Source organism: Nicotiana attenuata, chromosome 1 (genome assembly GCF_001879085.1).
Source record: "Nicotiana attenuata strain UT chromosome 1, NIATTr2, whole genome shotgun sequence".
Classification (NCBI taxonomy): domain Eukaryota; kingdom Viridiplantae; phylum Streptophyta; class Magnoliopsida; order Solanales; family Solanaceae; genus Nicotiana; species Nicotiana attenuata.
The window spans coordinates 57,178,291-57,195,782 of record NC_031989.1 but is presented as its reverse complement, the minus strand read 5'-3'; the positions used below and the strand labels follow the sequence as shown (position 1 = coordinate 57,195,782).

Below are 17,492 nucleotides of genomic sequence, written 5' to 3'. Positions count from 1 at the left end.
TGTGATAACTGTGATTTTGACACGTTTTATGCCCATACTTGCCTATGCTTTATGTATGATTTGCCATAAAATATACTCAGAATGCTTATAAGTTGCGCTTGATCGCAGGTTTGAGCAACAAGGTGACGAAAGTCAAGAATCGGCTCGAAACAGAATGAAACCTGCTCAAGTGTCAAAGATCATGAAAGCATTGATATTCAGAACTTGGTGCGGACCGCACCATCATGTCATGCGGCCGCACCACTAAAGTTTAGAGATTGGCATTCTCAGCTCCAACCAATGCGGCCGCGCTGCAAGTTCACGCGGTCCGCACCACTGAAGTTCAGAGAGTTGGTATTCTCTGTCCTAGCTCATGCGGCCGCACTACAAGTTCACGCGGTCCGCACCTCAAAAGTTTAGAGACCATCACAAGCCACTCATGCGGCCGCACTACAAGTTCACGCGGTCCGCGCCAGTCATCATGCGGCCGCACTTCATCATTGTGCGGTCCGCGTCAGCATCTTCAGAAAGCAAGTCTCAGAAGTAAAGCAACCCAGTGCGGCCGCGTGTCATCATCGTGCGGACCGCACAGACCCCGCAGGGGTATTTTTGTCCGGTTTTTCTTAACTTAGTATAAATAGAATATTTGCCATTTTTTAGGGAACGGATTAGATACAGAACAGCTGCTGCACTCGTGAGACAAAAGTGTTAGCCTATTTTAGGCATTTTTCATCTTGTTTAACGTGGATTATTGTAGATTTACCTTCTAGCTAATTAATATGTTCATTTTATCTATTTCTCCTTCAATTTCTGTTGTTATTATGGCTAGCTAAACCCATAAGTTAGGGTTGTGGCTCAACCCTAGTATGGGTAATTAATGGGTATGATTGTTTAATGCTTGAATGATGTTGGGTGTATGATATTTGGGTTATTTTTATGTTTTCACTTGGATTTGGTGGTTGCAAACACTAAGTCTAGCTTTGTGAGTTTTGACCCTTCTTGAGAAAGAGTGTCTAAGACTCTAAAATTAACCCAACAAGGAATTGATGGACCTATGAGAATAGTAGTCCCAATTAACGGGTAAAACCTCGAGAGAGCAATTATCCAACTTGAACCCTAAGTTGCTTGGTTTGTTAGCCTACCCGATTGGTCTCGAGAGAGCCAATTGGGCAAAATCATTCTCTCTACCGAGAGGTGTGAGAGTGAGTGCTATCGTGTAACGGTTATATCATAAGCCCCATAATCATCATTCTCATATTAGGAATCTCTACCCGTTAGTTGACCACCTAGGTAAATGCCACGACCCTAGTGCCGTTTTCTATCTTGCATACAACCGAGACTTGATATCTTAGCATAATTTAGTTATAATTAGTAGTTGTTAAATTGTAGTTGATAATCACAAAGAAAAACCCAAAAATGATAGAAGATCAATTAGAAGCAAACTCGCATTTCTAGGCTAAACAAATATCCAACTCCCTTTCTAGCTCCCTGTGGAAATTGACCCCGATACCTCTATTGGGTAAAAGTATTAGCGCCCACTCTTCCTAAGGTTGAGTCTGCTGCGACCTAATCAAGCTGCATGGTGATCGCTGCCATGCTCTTCTCCCTCCTATCTTCCTATAGATGTTATTGTTTGTTTTCCAGATTGTATTAGTCTTAGTATTATTGGTCAGTACTTAGTAGATTCTCATGACTAGTGACACCCCGATGTGGGGCTTTCTTTCCGCACTTTTGTTTTAATTCAAACTCTTTATGAAGGTTTATTGTTAAATAGCTTTGGTTTTATCTTAAAAATGAAAATATCACCTTGTTTTGGTAATGTATCGGCTTGCCTAGTACCACGATAGGCGTCATCACGACAGGGTTGATTTTTGGGTCGTGACAATAAATTAGTAAAAACCTTGGTCAAACTAAAACTGCTTATAAGCTGAAAGGCCATAAGTTGGGGGTGACTAAGAGCCTGTTTGGATGGGCTTAAAAGTTGGTCAAATCAGCTTTTAAGCACTTTTTCACTTGTAAAGTGTTCAGCAACCAAAAAAAAGACTTAAAAAAAGTTAAAACTTGCTTTTAAAAAAGCCAAAACCAACAAGTTGGGTAATTCCAACTTTTTCGAAATTGGCTTAAAAGCCATATTTCTTTGACCAAGGATATTAAATTCTTATCCCTTATAATTTTTCTTAATCCCGAAATTAACCCCGGTAGAAAACCCTAAAACATACTCTCTTCTTCTTTTCTCCATTCTTGTTGCAACCTCTACTTTCTTCTTCCTCTTCTTCCATAACTTTCCTAACTTCAGCTCCAATTTTGAAAGCTCTTCAGTCCACGTAAGTTTAAGTAGTGAAGCAAGTTCAAATGTGTTTTTATGAGTTGATTTTCTGCCAATGCACTACACTGAGACACCAACTGGAGAAAAGGGATAGACTGGAGAGTTTCTTCACATTGGTACATGGTTCTTTTCCTTCTTCTCCCTCCACTGTTCCCATTTTTGCCAACCATTTCTAATGCCATTACCATGGCATATCCCATTTATACGTTGCATTTCTTTTACATGGCCAGACAAACAATGTCATAATTGATTGTCTTGTACAAAGACTAAAATACAAAAATATTGGAAAAGTTGAAACAATATATAGCACTAAATATAGTAACTTCAAATAAAATTCATCTAAACATAAATTAATTTTTCCAATTTTTTTGAAGGAAATTCTCAAAAAATAACATACTTTAGTGTTAACAACTTTAAGGATATTTCAGTCATTTTAACAGAATAAGTGCTTATTAGCACTTATTTATCAAACACTTCAACAACTTTTTTTCAGCTTAAGCATTTTTATCCAAACACGTAACTGCTTATTTATAAAACAAGTTCTAGCACTTAAAAAGTGCTTTTAAGCACCGTGCTTAAAAGTTATTTTTTTAAGCCAATCCAAAAGGGCTCTAACTTATGACTTATGACTGAACTTAAATTTAAACATTGTCTTATAAAAGTTGGTTTTTGGAATTCGACATCAGGAAGTGTTTTCACACCATCGACCGACATCGACTCATCCCAATCTTTAAGGAGGAGATCGACGATCCCAAGTTCTTAAACCCCATTCAGAAAGTCTTTTCCGTCGGACGACTCGTAGGAGGTGAGAAGGGCCCTTATTCCATCCCACATAGTGTATTACTATCAGCCCTACCAGGCAACACCTACCTACACAAGCTCGATCAGGAGATAGAGAGGATCCGACAGAAGTACGAAATTCCGATTGTTCAGAGAATAAGATCGGTTCTATTAAGCACAGGTCGTATTGATGACCAAGAAAACGTATAGATAAATCAAAAAATACTTATAAGCCAGTTTGACCAGCGTATAAGCTTACAACTTGTTTGGATGGTTGTTCCCGGTTGTATCGTATTGTATTGTTATCCCAAAACAATGTTTGTTTTGATTGTTTCATTAAAGTTGGTTGTATTGTATTGTTAAATTCATTGTTCCGGAACAATGAAAAGTCTCCTTTTTTGAAACGACCGATTTGGTGTGGTGGGATTGTTTCCTATTTTTCTTTCCAATTATGTCCTAATTTATTACTCCACAATTCTATTTTATCCTTTATCTTTTTTTTTTTAATTTTAACTCCACATCTCCAACCTATAACCTACTTTGTTTTTTTCCAAAACTTCTGCCGCCAACGTTAAAGGTGTTTGCCGCATTCTATTTCATTTTTTCTCCTAATTTGCTTTTAACTCGATTCTAACTAGATGTGCTCCTTTATTTTGCCTTCTTCTGTCTCGCTTCTTTATTTTGCTTTCTTAAGGTGTTTTGCCTTCTCGTGTTTTAAATTATTTTTTATGCATAATATTTGATAAATTTAATATTTAAATAATTGAGGGTATTTTAATAAACTTATCAATTACACTACATACGATACAGTCAAACTAAATAACAAAATATTATTTAACAATAAAAAATAATACAATCTATCCAAATATTGTATTCATAGAACGATACGATATGATACAATACAATACATTATAAACGATGGGGAACAATGATCCAAACATAGTGTTAGCCAAACATCCCATACATTTGGATTGTGTCTTAAGTAGGTCCCTCGAGCACTATTTGTGCATTTCCCTAGGTTGACGGCAGTCTTGGTAGCCAGCATCAACGCATTACATGACCAAGCCCAAATCAAACCCGTTCAGTTGGAACACTCGGGTCCCGGAATTTCACCAAAACCCTAAACCCTAGAATCTGGAATCCAAACCAATTTCTATTCCACAATTACACCAAAACCCTAAACCCAGGTATGCAACTCGCAAATCGGCTTGTCTATTTACTCGGAAGCTCAAATCGGAAACCCGATGAATTTAGGGGTTTCACGCAATTCACAGCATCAATCTCAAGCCTTAAAGTAGCATGGCGCAAGGACTCAAAGCTAGACCAAGCAATCGAAAACGACAAAAAATGGAAGCATTGTGCAAGAGTTGTTAAAGAAGTGCTAAACGAACCGGGTCAGGTAATTCCTCTTCACTATTTGGAGAAACGACGCGAAAGATTGCGGTTGCCCGTAAAAATCAAAACTTTTCTTTATTTGAACCCCGGGTTATTCGATACTTACATGGATCGGGTCAGGCCTAAATCCGATCCGGTCACGTTCATTCGGGCAAGCGATAGATTAAGGCAATTCTTGGAAGAGGAGAGTAGGATTTATGTAAAAAATGAAAACTTTTTGGTTTCTAAGTTATGCAAACTTCTAATGATGTCTAAGGATAATGTTGTAAGTGCAGATAAATTAGTACAGGTGAAGAGGGAATTCGGGTTCCCGAATGATTTTTTGGTAAATTTGGTGCCAAAATATCCGGAATATTTTAACTTAATTGGTGAACCTGGGGAGGGAAAATCATTTTTACAATTGGTTACATGGAACCCGGAGTTTGCGAAGTCGGTGATTGAGCTAAGAGCTGAGGAAGAATCAAGGTTAACAGGGATCAGAACTAGGCCAGCATTTAACTGGAAACTTCCTCCGGGCTTTTTCATTAGGAAGGAAGTGAGAGAGTGGATTCGAGATTGGATGGAGCTTCCTTATATATCACCCTACAATGATGCATCACATTTGGATCAATCTTCACGAGAGATGGAGAAGAGGACTGTGGGGGTTTTCCACGAGTTGCTATCGCTTTCTATTTATAAGAGGGTTCCTATCGACATTTTGGGGAAGTTTAGTGACGAATATAGGTTCTCAAACGCATTCTCAAATGTTTTTACTAGGCATTCGGGGATATTTTATATGTCGTTGAAGTGTGGGATTAAAACTGCAATGCTTAGGGAAGCATACAAGGATAGTGAGCTGATTGATCTAGACCCACTTCTTGAGATTAAAGACAAATTTCTCGAGTTACTTGCTGAGGGCCACAAGCAGAAAGCTGAGCGATTGAGATTGCAAAGAGAGATGGTTCAGAAGGACATGAAAATGATGGCAGTTAGCAATAATGGACTAGACTATCATAAATACGAGGAGGAGCTTCTGGACGAGGAGGAAGATGCCGAGCTGTCAACACTAACATCATCTTGAAAGTGAAGTTGGGTGTAAATACAAAATGGCTAGTGATGTTAGAACAAAGGAGTCTTCATTTCCTGGATCTCAGTGAGGGAATATTCATTTTGAAGATGCTACATTTCAGAGAGGATTTCTTCTGACAAAAGAACCAAAAGATGCTGTTCATATGATTCAGTTGTTTGTACCAACTCGTTCGTTTTCTCTGCAAACTTCTACTTCCCTCATAGCAAGGGTTACGTCACTTTGGGTTTCAGCACATGCTTCTGCAAATTCTTGTTTTCTTTGTGACTTTGACTAGCAAAACAGAGAGTTGAGAGTTCCGGGTAGTTATTCACTGCTCATTGCAACTTGCAAATTAGCAGAGCACTTATGCTTTTAGTAGACACTGTTTTTGCAAAGCAGCTGTGTCTTTTCAAAAATTTTGGGACAAAGATATTATTGTTGAGAAACCCAGCTTCACAAATATGGATGGACATTCTTAGTTTAAAATTAATTGCTTCATATGAGAATTTAATTTCAACCTGAATATCTCCTTTTCTTTTTCTTTCTGAAAAGGAGTTCAAGCTGACAATCTATTCTCGACATATTTTGAGACCAACAGAGTCTTAATTTTATAAACCTTCTTGGCATGCATCTCTCTCTTTCCCCACACTCCCATACCCTGATGTCTCTTGTTTCTACTCTTCTTTGTTCCCCTTCCATTATCTAAGGGCTGTAAGAGTTGCTGATATGATGGTTTTGAATGAAATGATGAGAACTTAACCATCTTTCTTCTTATGCCCTATAACGGAGGATAATCCTGCCTTATCCGTTGGTTACATTTTATTCCTTCTTCTTATTGTTAAGGTATCCTCCATTTACTATTAAGCCAATAATCATTTCAGGACTTCCTGATTTTAGCAAGTTTCGTTCCTGGTGCCTATAAAGCTTCATTAAATGACAAATCTTATCCACCAAAATATGGCAGATGAAGTTTGATATGAGTCCTATGTACAACAACAATTACGCCTCAGTTCCTAACAAAGTTGGGGTCGGCAATATGGATCCTCACTTTTCTTTTTAAGCTCAACTCATATCATCGTCATTGCCAAAATAACATAAAGTAGTGAAAATAAGTTAAATATTATATAGATAAAGTAACAATAATAATAATAATAATAATAATAATAATAATAATAATAATAATAATAATAATAAAAGTTCTCTAACAAATTTTAACCCTAATCCTAGGTAGTAAGTATCACATATATGGATCCTTTTCTTCTATTGTGCCCTATCTTTAGCTAAGTATGCATTGGTTCAAAGGATTAGTAGATCTTTCGAGACAACTTCCTTTCATGTGATTTTAGGTCTACCTCGTCCCTCAGCATTTGTTACTTTCATGTGGTTCGTCATGCATGGTTCAGTGAATAGTTGCAAACAGTTGAGAGCACCTATGAAACCTACGATATAGCTCCTGAACTAAGATTTCATGTCTCCGCATCTTAAAAGAATGGTCCAATGCCAATCGCTCAAGGGATTGCTTTCTATGCGTAAAACACCCTGAAAGAAATAAACTGACAACAACAACAACAAACTCAGTGTATTTCCACAAGTGGGGTTTGGGGAGGGTAGTTAGTACGCAGCCTTACCCCTACCTTATGCAAGTAGAGAGGTTGTTTCCGATCGACCCTTGGCTCAAGACCCTGAAAGCAACAAACTATCCCCCAAAAAGGATAATGACTGACAAGAAGGGTCACCAGCAGGATGAATTCCAGTGGAAAGGAGGCAATATCCAGCTTGTAGCCAGAGATTTGATTTGGTCTTAATGCAACAAGTTAGAAGTTTCAAATACTATACAGAAGAAACTGATTGAATGCATTTTCCTCTTGCAGGCATCTGTAGTTCAATGTCGATAGCTGCATTAGAAGGGAGATTTGAGCATCAAGGATGAAGAATTCATAATAAATTCGAGTAATATGGATTATGCTATTCTGTGGTCGACCTGCAATTATAACGTGCCTTGTAAACGAGGTGTCAGCCTCGCATAAACTCAGTTCATAATGAGAGATGATGACTACCAAACGCCAATCCTGGAAGTGGAGCTAATCTGATGTGATAAAATCATTGATCATACCAAATTAGCAAAATTGCTGAAGATTGCAGTTTCTCAATAATAATTGCACTTGTGGACTGCTCCATAGGGCATGACAGGGGAGCACATGCTAATTATCTAGCCAATTGGTGATTGAACGGATGAAAGAGGTGGACAATACGATGACCGGACAATAGTTATGTTTCGTGGAGCAAGGGACGTGGTTGGAAACTTATGGGCCTAATGATAACTGCAGGGGATGTTTAATGTGATGTAAATTTTCAGTATAAGCATCATGCAGACCGAGAACAGGCTACAGATGCTAATTTCTTTGTAAGATAAGTCTGGTGCAATGGAGTTAATCATGATCAGTATATATTCATCTTCCTTTCCTGAAATTCCGAGCACCTTCCCTTATGCCAAAAAAAAAATAGTAAGGGACAGGGAAATGGTATAGTTTGTACTTTGTACTAATCTTTGACACTAGTGTGACTTTGTTCCCTCTAGTTTGGTTAATATTCGGATCTCCCTCTATTTGGGATTGAGGCGTATTCGTTTTTGTTTGTTGTAGTTATTGAGATCTCCGTCTAAACTTTTCCTTTGTGAGGATAATATGCACTGGTTGGATTTCCTGGCATCATCATAGCTACCAGAAACTATCTCATATCTTTGCTTCCAAGTTTCTTTAAAGTAGAGTAATATTTTGTGATCTCAAATTGTTAGAGGAGTTCCAATTTGTAATTTAACTTCGTAAAGATATTGTTTAGGGCTGGACTTAGCTGCAGTTACCTCTTGGTGTTGGAAGTATATTATGCTTATAGGAACTCCTTGATCCTGCTATACATCATTTCCTTTTTCTTTTCCAAATTTTTGTCCATAATTTTTTGCAACAACTGGCCAAGCTTATATATTAAGGGGTTTACCGATGGATTGCAGCACACATTTGTACCTCAGCAATGTTGACCTATGTTGGGTCTGTGCAGGAAATAAACAGTCATGTTTGTATAATCTACGTTTTGTATCACAAGGCTTAAAATAAGTGTGAGATTAATTCTCGCTCTCCCCCGTCCCCTTCCTTGATCCCAATGTTATAGAAATTCTGAAAAAAAATTCTGATTGTATTTGAGCACTCTTAGAAGTAAAACCCAGGCCCTTCTGATTGTGAATGATAAATCCTATAGTTTGCTTGTCTTTATGTTTTTCAACTGGTACTGTTTTTTGTTTAATTCCTTGTATTATATGCTTTTGCTGATTCATAGAGATCTCCAATTTGGAACAATAAGTCTCTAGAGTAACAAGCTGGCAGCTGCCAATAACTTTGGAATAAAAGGAAGAAAATCAGAAACATTGAATGTGATAAATAGTCTGCTAATCCCATCTCCTCCCTCAACAGGTGATAAAAATGAGTACTTATTGTAAGCGCTTGGATTTTAGTACTTCTATTTATTTTATTTATGTTTGTAACAGTTAGGAAGCTTTCAGTTGTCTCAATTTTGTATTGAGAAAAAGAAGCAGCATTCACACAAAAAGAGAGGCTTTCTCAACCATGGACCTAATATGCTCTACTATAAGGTACATACCAACATTCACCCTTTTCTCTCTTTTCAAATTTTTTTGGCTGATGAAACCTAAAAGTCAGTACCTAATTTGAATAACATGCAAAGCTTGTGAATGCAGGGTTATAGTCTATATAAGTGAAAGTTAGATTGGTGGCAGGTAGGTACTTCTACTTGCTACTGAGGATATAACAAAGACCTTGAAAGCTGCTTTTTCAAGTGTCAAGTAGCAGAACGCTTTGTCAATCGGGGAGATGGACATACACAACCTACCAAAGATAGTATTGATTGTGGTTTTCCTAGTGCTGCACCCAAGTGGATCAAGAAGCCAATGGGTGCCTCAGCCACCTATTGTCACTCGTCCGCTTTGTGCCTCTCAATTTGCACTTGTGAATCATGCATGTTCATTGCTTCCATACAATCCAGGGCCTCCACCATCTCCACCATCACCTCCTCCACCACCACCGTCACCTCCTTCTCCTCCAGAGAGAAGACACAGACACAAGCATGGACGACACCACGTTCATAAGGAAACTCCTGTAGAAGAAGAGTGCTGTAGGTGGATGAAACAAGTCGATAGTGAATGTGTCTGTGATCTGCTGGTTCGCTTGCCTCCTTTCCTTTCTAGGCCTGTACACCAGTATACTGTTGTGGTTGATTCATCTTGCAATGTTACTTTCGAGTGCGGTTCGAGGATAAAGTTTGAAACTCAAATGTTACCCCAGTTTCCCTGATGCCCCCCATCTCACAATAACCTTTCACAGGAATTATGGTATACTGGTGTTTGTTTATCTTTGTTAACTATAGCTTCTTGAAATTGAAAAAAAAAAAAGAAAGATAGATAAGTAATAGTGACCTATTTAGTTTTAATGCCGATGAAAGTCTTAATGTGTAGTTGAACTAAAGAAATAAAGTGATGTAGTATCTGTTTCCATCAATTATGTGCTAACCTTTTTTGCTCCTTGTAACTTCTATGTTTTTCTTCAAATATGTAAGGCTTAAAGCTTTTCTTGGTACTTCTTTGCTAACATTGAGAACAATGAACCCAGATTAAGAAAGCATTTATTGGTATTTTTACCTACCCTTTTTACGTGGAGGTAGAACTAGAATGGTTTTGTCGGTTTAACTTTAACTCATTATTAAGGAAATTAACACTAATACATTATACATATAATAAGATAACAATCATTCTAAAAAGCTGCCATTCTCTTTTATATATACAATACAATAAATAAAACATGAAAAGCCGCCATTCTCTTTGGCCTTACTACATCTGGCGACCAAATAAAGGGTAAAAATTAGCTTTTGCCAAGTCAACCAAATATATATATATTTTGACGTTTATAGGCTCTATTCTTTGAATAAATGATCAAATATCATATAGGCCAACATAGCCACTACTAACTTTGATGGGACTTGTGCTCTTTGTAAAGAAGTATTAGAAAAATTAAGAAGATGATTGTTAAGGCCTCAAATTAAACAGGAGCATATGAGATCGTGTAACTTCATTCACTATCCACAAATAGCACACATGAGGAATAAAGTAGAGTTTGACTAATAGAAGTATCATAGTATAGCCAAAAAAGAGACTTCGAATGGAATTACATGCTGATTATGATTGATTTGATTGACTTAAGTTTATTTCCAGATTATTTTTTTTCATTCAAGTACACCATTAAGAGTCCGGAACCAAAAGTGTGATTTTTTTTTATTCAAAGCATAAAAATAGGTGAAAAATCAACTGATGACCAATTTATATATAACGCATGGGGTGAATGCGTTATACCTTAATGACACGTTTGTCCCTTAAGGTATAGCGCATGCAATCCATGCGCTATATTTGAAATTCAAATGTCGGTCAAATTATAAGTATAGCGCATAATATGGGATGTGCTATACCTGAAGTTGAAAATATGCGCTATACCTATATAATAAATGGCCCGGCCTTCTTTCTCGACAGAACGCACAAATCGGTCTCCCCCCTCCCTCCCCCCCCCCTCCCCCAACCCATTTTTAAAGCATAAATTTTCATTGGAGTCCACCCGTCTCCCAAAAATCGTGTCCCCTTAGTATTTTAGCGAGGTAACACCGGATCCAAGGCGTTGTCATGTAGTGGATCTCTTCTGTTACTCGTTTCGGTGGTCAAATCATCAATTTTTCTCAATTCAAAAAACTCTAAAACGAGGTATTCCGATTCACTTTTTAGTAAAACTCATGTATATAAATTACCAATCAGTTGTTTTTACTGTGTTGTATGCTTTTTGTGATCGTTTTGTCATTTAAGTATTTTTTTATTTTTTATCCCAAAGTTTATTATGTGCTAAAAAATTATGAAAATTATATATTGTTATTTTGTGGAATAATTAGTGTTATATGTGACTTTATTGTTGTACATATAACAATATGTGGCTTTGTTGTTGTTCAGTTATGTTGTGCCTTTAATTGATATGTAGTGTCCTTTAGCGCAGTAAAACTGATAATAAATTTTAGTTTATGGTAGTTGACTTTGTTTATGACCATTTAGAGTAGTGTGACTTTAGTGCTCTTTAGGATTCTTTAGTCTAGAATAAAAATTATGTGCCCATATTAACTAACTCGGCTAGAGTACTCATTTATAGATTTAATGTATTAGTAGATAATTATCAAATTTAGATATGAATCGTAAAATAATTAGTTGACATTACAAAAGAGATGCTGCCGAAGTTTTGGGCAAAATATAAAAGTTAACAAATAAATCGTTATGAATGAAATAAATTTAATATTATTTATTATTAAGTTTGTAGTATTTTTAGATGAATAATCATTAAATATATCTTGATTAGTTATGAAAATTTAATTTAATTCTGTTATAACCCAAAAAATCTGAAAACATATGGCATTTCAAACAAAACACTGCAGAATTTTTGTCAAAAAATGTAAGAAACTAACATATAAAATATTAATATAGAAAATTTATCAACCTAAGTATTTGTTATATAAATAATTACTAAAATATTTTATTAGTTATGAAAATTAAATATTTAAATCTCTTATAACCCCAAAAATAACTGGAAAAAAAAAGATGATAGTTCAAACAAAATCGTACCAAATTTTAGTCAAAAAATGTAAGAAACTAACATATAAAACAATAATATAGAAAATTCATCAACCTAGGTATTTTTATATGACTAATTATTAAATATATCATGATTAATTATGAAAATTAATTATTTAATTCTCTTATAACCCAAAAATATCTGAAAAAAAGAAGATGATAATTCAAACAAAACCCTGCTGAATTCTAGTAAAAATGTAAGAAACTAACATATAAAATAATAATATAGAAAATGCATCAACCTAAGTAATAATATAGAAAATTTATCGATTAAATATTATTATAAAAAATATCGCAATAAATTTAAAGATGTTAAACGATTAGACAGAAAAATACTTTAATTAATATTGTTCAATTTACAGACATCGTCATGGAGCTTCCCCCTATGCATCCTGGACCTGCTGTTCGAGAGCTACTGTTGCTCCAGGGCAACCATAGGTCTTCACACATCTGGGATGGACAGTGTCTGTCACATACCTTCCACCCCAGACGTATAGACGATCTTTGGGAGTTCAATAGGGACCACCCACTACATCCCCGTAAAGTTAGACGCCTTCAGCAGATGGAGTTTTACCAGATTATAGAGATCGGCCGATTGCAGTTTGACTGGGCCCTGATCACGGCTATGATAGAGCGGTGGCGATCGGAGACGTACACGTTTCATCTACCCATCGGCGAGGCTACCATCACGCTAGAGGACGTGGAGGTTCAATTCGGGTTGCCCGTTGATGATTTCCCTATCAACTACCCGCATGCTCTTAGGGACTACATGGGAGATGACTAACTACATATGTTGCAGAGGTTGACAGGTTTCCAGCTTGCGGAGCCGACTGCTTTGAGTGGTGCCAGTCGATTGCAGCTGACGCCCGTTAGGCAACATTTGGTGGCGTTGCACGCGGAGATTATTGATGACTCACCACCAGAGGCTATCGACCGGCAGACGAGGTTGTTGTTGCTGATGATATTTGGTGGTATTCTGTTCCCGAATACTTCAAGAAACCTAGTTAGCTTGCGATTTCTACATCATCTGGAGAGGCTAGATGGGTTACCTAATTACAACTGGGGTGGAGCTGTTCTAGCCTACCTTTATAGGCAGCTGTGCCGGTCGTCCAAGGGCACCGTGAGAGACATTGCCGTTTTTATATTGCTGCTGCAGGTGGTAACATAATCAATTCTTTTCATGATTATAATATAGATAGTACGTCCACAATCAATATTAGGTTTGGGCCTTGGAGCGGTTCCTGCAATTCCAGCCACCCCTGCCACCGATAGCTCCAGATGCATCACCTCCACCATTTCTACCACTAGCTAGGAGGTGGGTAGATAGGCGAGGCCACGCCCGCGAGGTCGAGGCTCGATATCATCTCTGTTATTACATGGATTTGTTGGATTTACTTGAAGACGCTCAGGGACATATATACTCAAGTTTACTTGGCCTGGCTTGATATGTATTGCGTTTACTCACAGTTCTTGTGTTTAATATATAGTTCATATGGAGGCCATACAACGTCGAGCTCATAGTTGGATTGCAAGGTTATTGCTCTTGTGGTCGAGCTATGTGGATGTCTTCAGTCCCACTTATATGTCTCGATATAGTCGAGCATCATGCCATCGAGCGAGTCCTTCGACAGTTTGGTCAACGCCAGCTTGTACGTATTTCGCCCACTTGGCATCCCACACATTACCAGCGGGATGATCGCTGCAAGGTCGACCAGACATACTTCGCCTGGCTAGAGGCCCAGATAGAGGATTGGGATAAGAGGTATGGCCTGATTCCGACATACCCTCCACCTGACCATTTGGACGAGGAGCATGAGTACATGGGATGGTATCGCAGTGTTACTCACCTTCTGATCAGGCATCCCAGTTCTACCAGCTGGGACTGGAGATGCTACAATATGCAAGCGATGGAGCAGAACTTGTGCACGGACTTGGTCGTCGGGTCGCTGCAATACTGCAAAAATGTATGCCACTGTGCTCACTTCCTATATTTCTTTAATCGTTTCCTCGGCTGTGGTATAAATTCAACACCCATTTCCATCAATGACAATGCACCTCTGGATCTTTCAACAAACATCTCTGCCATCTGCTTGAATGACATCCGCACCATGGCAGTGATAGGCAATCCACGGGCAAACTTTAACAACCCATTGAAAGACTCTGACACGTTTGTAGTCAAAATTCCCCATCTTCTACCACCATCCTTGTGCAAAGTCCACTTGTCAAGCTCATGTCGCATCAACCAACGATAAGCTTCTGGGTCTTCCTGCCTAATCAAGTCCATTCGCCTTCTGAATTTACACTCTTGATGATCTGTTGCAACCATCCCTATTAAATTATGTAAGCTCTTATTCGGATGAGCCCTTTGGAAGTTGGCCTTCAAGTGCCTAACACACTAACGGTGGTAGGCATACGGTTCCTGCCATGTAACCAAATTCTGTACAGAACTTAGAATACCACCATGCCGATCAGATATTAGATAAATACCTGAACATTGTCTGACAACGTGCTTCTTCAAGTGGTTCATAAATAATGTCCAAGTCTCTTGGCTTTCATTGGCACAAATAACAAATGCGAGGGAAAATATGCTTCCATTAGCATCTACTGCAACGGCGATCAACAACTTAATATCATACTTTCCATATACATGAGTGTCGTCTATGGATATTGTCGGCCGATAATGCACAAAACCATCAATGGCTGGTTTAAATGCCCGGAATACATATCTGAATATGAATTCTTGTTTTCCCAGACTCCGCTCAAGCTTCTATTCAACAACAGTCCCGGGGTTAAAGTGTTGCAAAGCATCTATTTACCTGGGTAAAGCGGCAAAGGACTTATCCCAGTTACCATAAACAATCTCAAACACACGTTTACACCCAAGAAATGCCTTTCTTTTGGTAATGGTACAACCGTATACCTGGTGGATAGATGTTATACACTCTTTAATCTTGTACCTTATGGATTATTCAATGTGTGGAATCAAGACAAGAGAAATCAAGTCAACATTCAAGTTAAAATGATTCCTACTGAATGTGTCCATATCACAAGTGTGGGTGCCAATGTATTTTCCTATAATCTACATATTTGTTTTCAACTTTCTCGCACGCAACATCCATCTCAACCTTGAAACCATCTACGACAAATAACCTTGTATACTTTCAGAGATGACTCATGAACCTCGATCTCACGACACTATTTTATGTTGTACATTCGCACCGCCCAGCGTAGGCGCGCTTTATCAGCAAAAAGCATATTCTTTGACAGCACAATTGATCTAGATTCATCCCACATTGCTGTCCGAATATCATTAAGATCCCTTGTGAGGGCATCCACATCCGGCGTACTGGGCAACTAATCAAGGTAGGGAATCGCCCTTGAATGAATAGGCACATGTGACTCGTTCACTATGGATCTAACAGGAGGTGGAGTCTGCATATACGGAGCATGCTCATTGGTGGCATCATGCTCCCTTTGCAAATCAGGTTGCTCATTCTCATTCTCATCAGCAAAACGCGTTTCCTCATCATCATCGCCCTCATCAGGGAAGGGTGTGTTATCTCCACACTCATCAGCATTGTTGTCATAATCACTATCATCTTCCTAACTCTGTGCATCTGCCAGATCCTGATTAAATATACCGACTTCGGGCAATTGAGTAAGGACAGGACCTTCAAGGTGCTCGTTTTTACTGCACAACCAATAAAATAGTGAGTTTCTCAAATTCATCCCAACATTATATATAGATTTTATCTCTTAACTTACAACTCATAATCTGTTGATATCCCATGATGCACATTATCGAGTTGCTAATGATTTTCGGATGGACCACCATGATTCTCAAATTTTATCTCTTAGCGCATTCATTATAACCGCTATATATGTAGCGCAATAAATCTATGCGCTATACACACCAATTATTGTGGGCCAGTCAATTTCAAATATAATGCATGGGTTGGATGCGCTATACCTTAACGGACAAACATCCCGTTAAGGTACGGCGCATTCAACCCATGCGTTATACATAAATTGGTCATCAGTTGATTTTTTCACCTATTTTTGTGCTTCAAGTCAAAAAAGACCACACTTTGATTCCGGACTCCACCATTAACACGTCCTTAAGAAAATTACCATCCATATAGTGACTTAAAAGGAAAAAGAAAGAAAAGAGAAAAGGAGAACCTTGGGCATTCCTTCAATTTGCAATTTATTCAGAAATTAGTTTTAAAATAAGTTTTATGTACTGGTTGTGGTGTAAAAGTTATTTATACAGTTAGGTCATTAAATAATAATTGAAGGTAACTCTATATAAGAAATTCAGACCAATAATATAAAAATTATCTATACAACTAGTATAGAAGCAAGGGCGTAGTAACTGCGTGAAGTTGCGCCTTAGGACATCCGTTTTTTTGCTTGTTAATTCCCTTACCCCTATTATTTGTATTATAGTCATAAAGGAACTAAAAGAAATTTAACAACTTTACTAATAGAAAAGGGATACGCTCAAGCATGTGAAGGAAGCTCAAAGAGCTTCTCTTATGGAGTATTATAGAAGGTTTGTAGAAAGGAAATTCTTCAAATATCCCATGTTGTAGCTAGGGGATTCAAAGAAAAGATTGTAGTTTAGGGGAAGCCCCCCTAAACCCCTGAGATAACTCGATCTCGACGGGTCAATTTCCTGTCAGTGTTATCTCGTGCACGAAGGGTTGCTCATGCTTTCCAAACGTTACGCATTTTTTCGGTCATTACTTTGTATAGCTCTCTGGACAATGAAATAGGAGCGACTTCACATAATTTCTGACACGTCTAATTAGGGGTGTACATGGGTTGTGTTGGTTCGGTTTTTATCAAAATCAAACCAAACCAACTATATCAGTTTGGATTGGTTCGGTTTTGTTAGATTTTTCAGGTTTTTTCGGATTTTTTTGTTACACAATACATGTTTATTAAACATTAAAAAAATTGACAAACATATGATCTATCAAAATATTCTTATGGGAGAATTTGTTTAGTAATACGTGATAGTTATTTTCTTAGTTGTCTAACAATAATTTTTTGTTAATGTACGCTTTCAAGGTTGATCGAATTTAATAAAATATAAAAATAAAGATGATACCTAAATTATGATATATTGTATTTAATGTCAAATTATCGAAATACCATTCAAATTCGAAAAAGATACAAGAAATCTTGACATATGAATATGGAAGAACAAAGAGATGAATGACGCATTTCAGTAACAC

General features: G+C 37.6%; 3 protein-coding genes across 4 annotated transcripts; all 3 read left to right on the top strand.

Annotated features, from left to right (window-relative positions):
* LOC109227144 (protein ROOT PRIMORDIUM DEFECTIVE 1) lies at positions 4,104 to 8,148 on the top strand. Of its 2 annotated transcripts, none has more exons than XM_019392191.1 (2): positions 4,104 to 5,848; positions 7,400 to 8,148. In XM_019392191.1, exon 1 carries the CDS (start codon positions 4,275 to 4,277, stop codon positions 5,538 to 5,540), a length of 1,266 nt encoding a protein of 421 aa, XP_019247736.1. In that variant the 5' UTR covers positions 4,104 to 4,274; the 3' UTR covers positions 5,541 to 5,848; positions 7,400 to 8,148. The 2 variants fall into 2 exon arrangements, with proteins under 2 accessions (XP_019247736.1, XP_019247726.1); XM_019392181.1 differs by having other exon boundaries at positions 4,104 to 6,371.
* On the top strand, positions 8,330 to 9,987 carry LOC109227152 (zinc finger protein 827-like). The gene is made up of 3 exons (XM_019392203.1): positions 8,330 to 8,992; positions 9,067 to 9,171; positions 9,277 to 9,987. Exon 3 carries the CDS (start codon positions 9,410 to 9,412, stop codon positions 9,887 to 9,889), a length of 480 nt encoding a protein of 159 aa, XP_019247748.1. The 5' UTR covers positions 8,330 to 8,992; positions 9,067 to 9,171; positions 9,277 to 9,409; the 3' UTR covers positions 9,890 to 9,987.
* On the top strand, positions 12,620 to 13,417 carry LOC109236318 (serine/threonine-protein phosphatase 7 long form homolog). Its single transcript, XM_019402483.1, has 2 exons — positions 12,620 to 12,955; positions 13,049 to 13,417. The coding sequence occupies exons 1-2, from the start codon at positions 12,620 to 12,622 to the stop codon at positions 13,415 to 13,417; spliced, it is 705 nt and encodes a 234-aa protein (XP_019258028.1).

Coding starts and splice junctions, on each gene's coding strand:
- LOC109227144 (XM_019392191.1), top strand. CDS start 4,275: ATGCAACTCGCAAATCGGCTTGTCTATTTACTCGGAAGCTCAAATCGG.
- LOC109227152 (XM_019392203.1), top strand. CDS start 9,410: ATGGACATACACAACCTACCAAAGATAGTATTGATTGTGGTTTTCCTA.
- LOC109236318 (XM_019402483.1), top strand. CDS start 12,620: ATGGAGCTTCCCCCTATGCATCCTGGACCTGCTGTTCGAGAGCTACTG. Junction 12,956..13,048: donor TCACGCTAGAGGACGTGGAG/GTTCAATTCGGG, acceptor CATATGTTGCAG/AGGTTGACAGGTTTCCAGCT.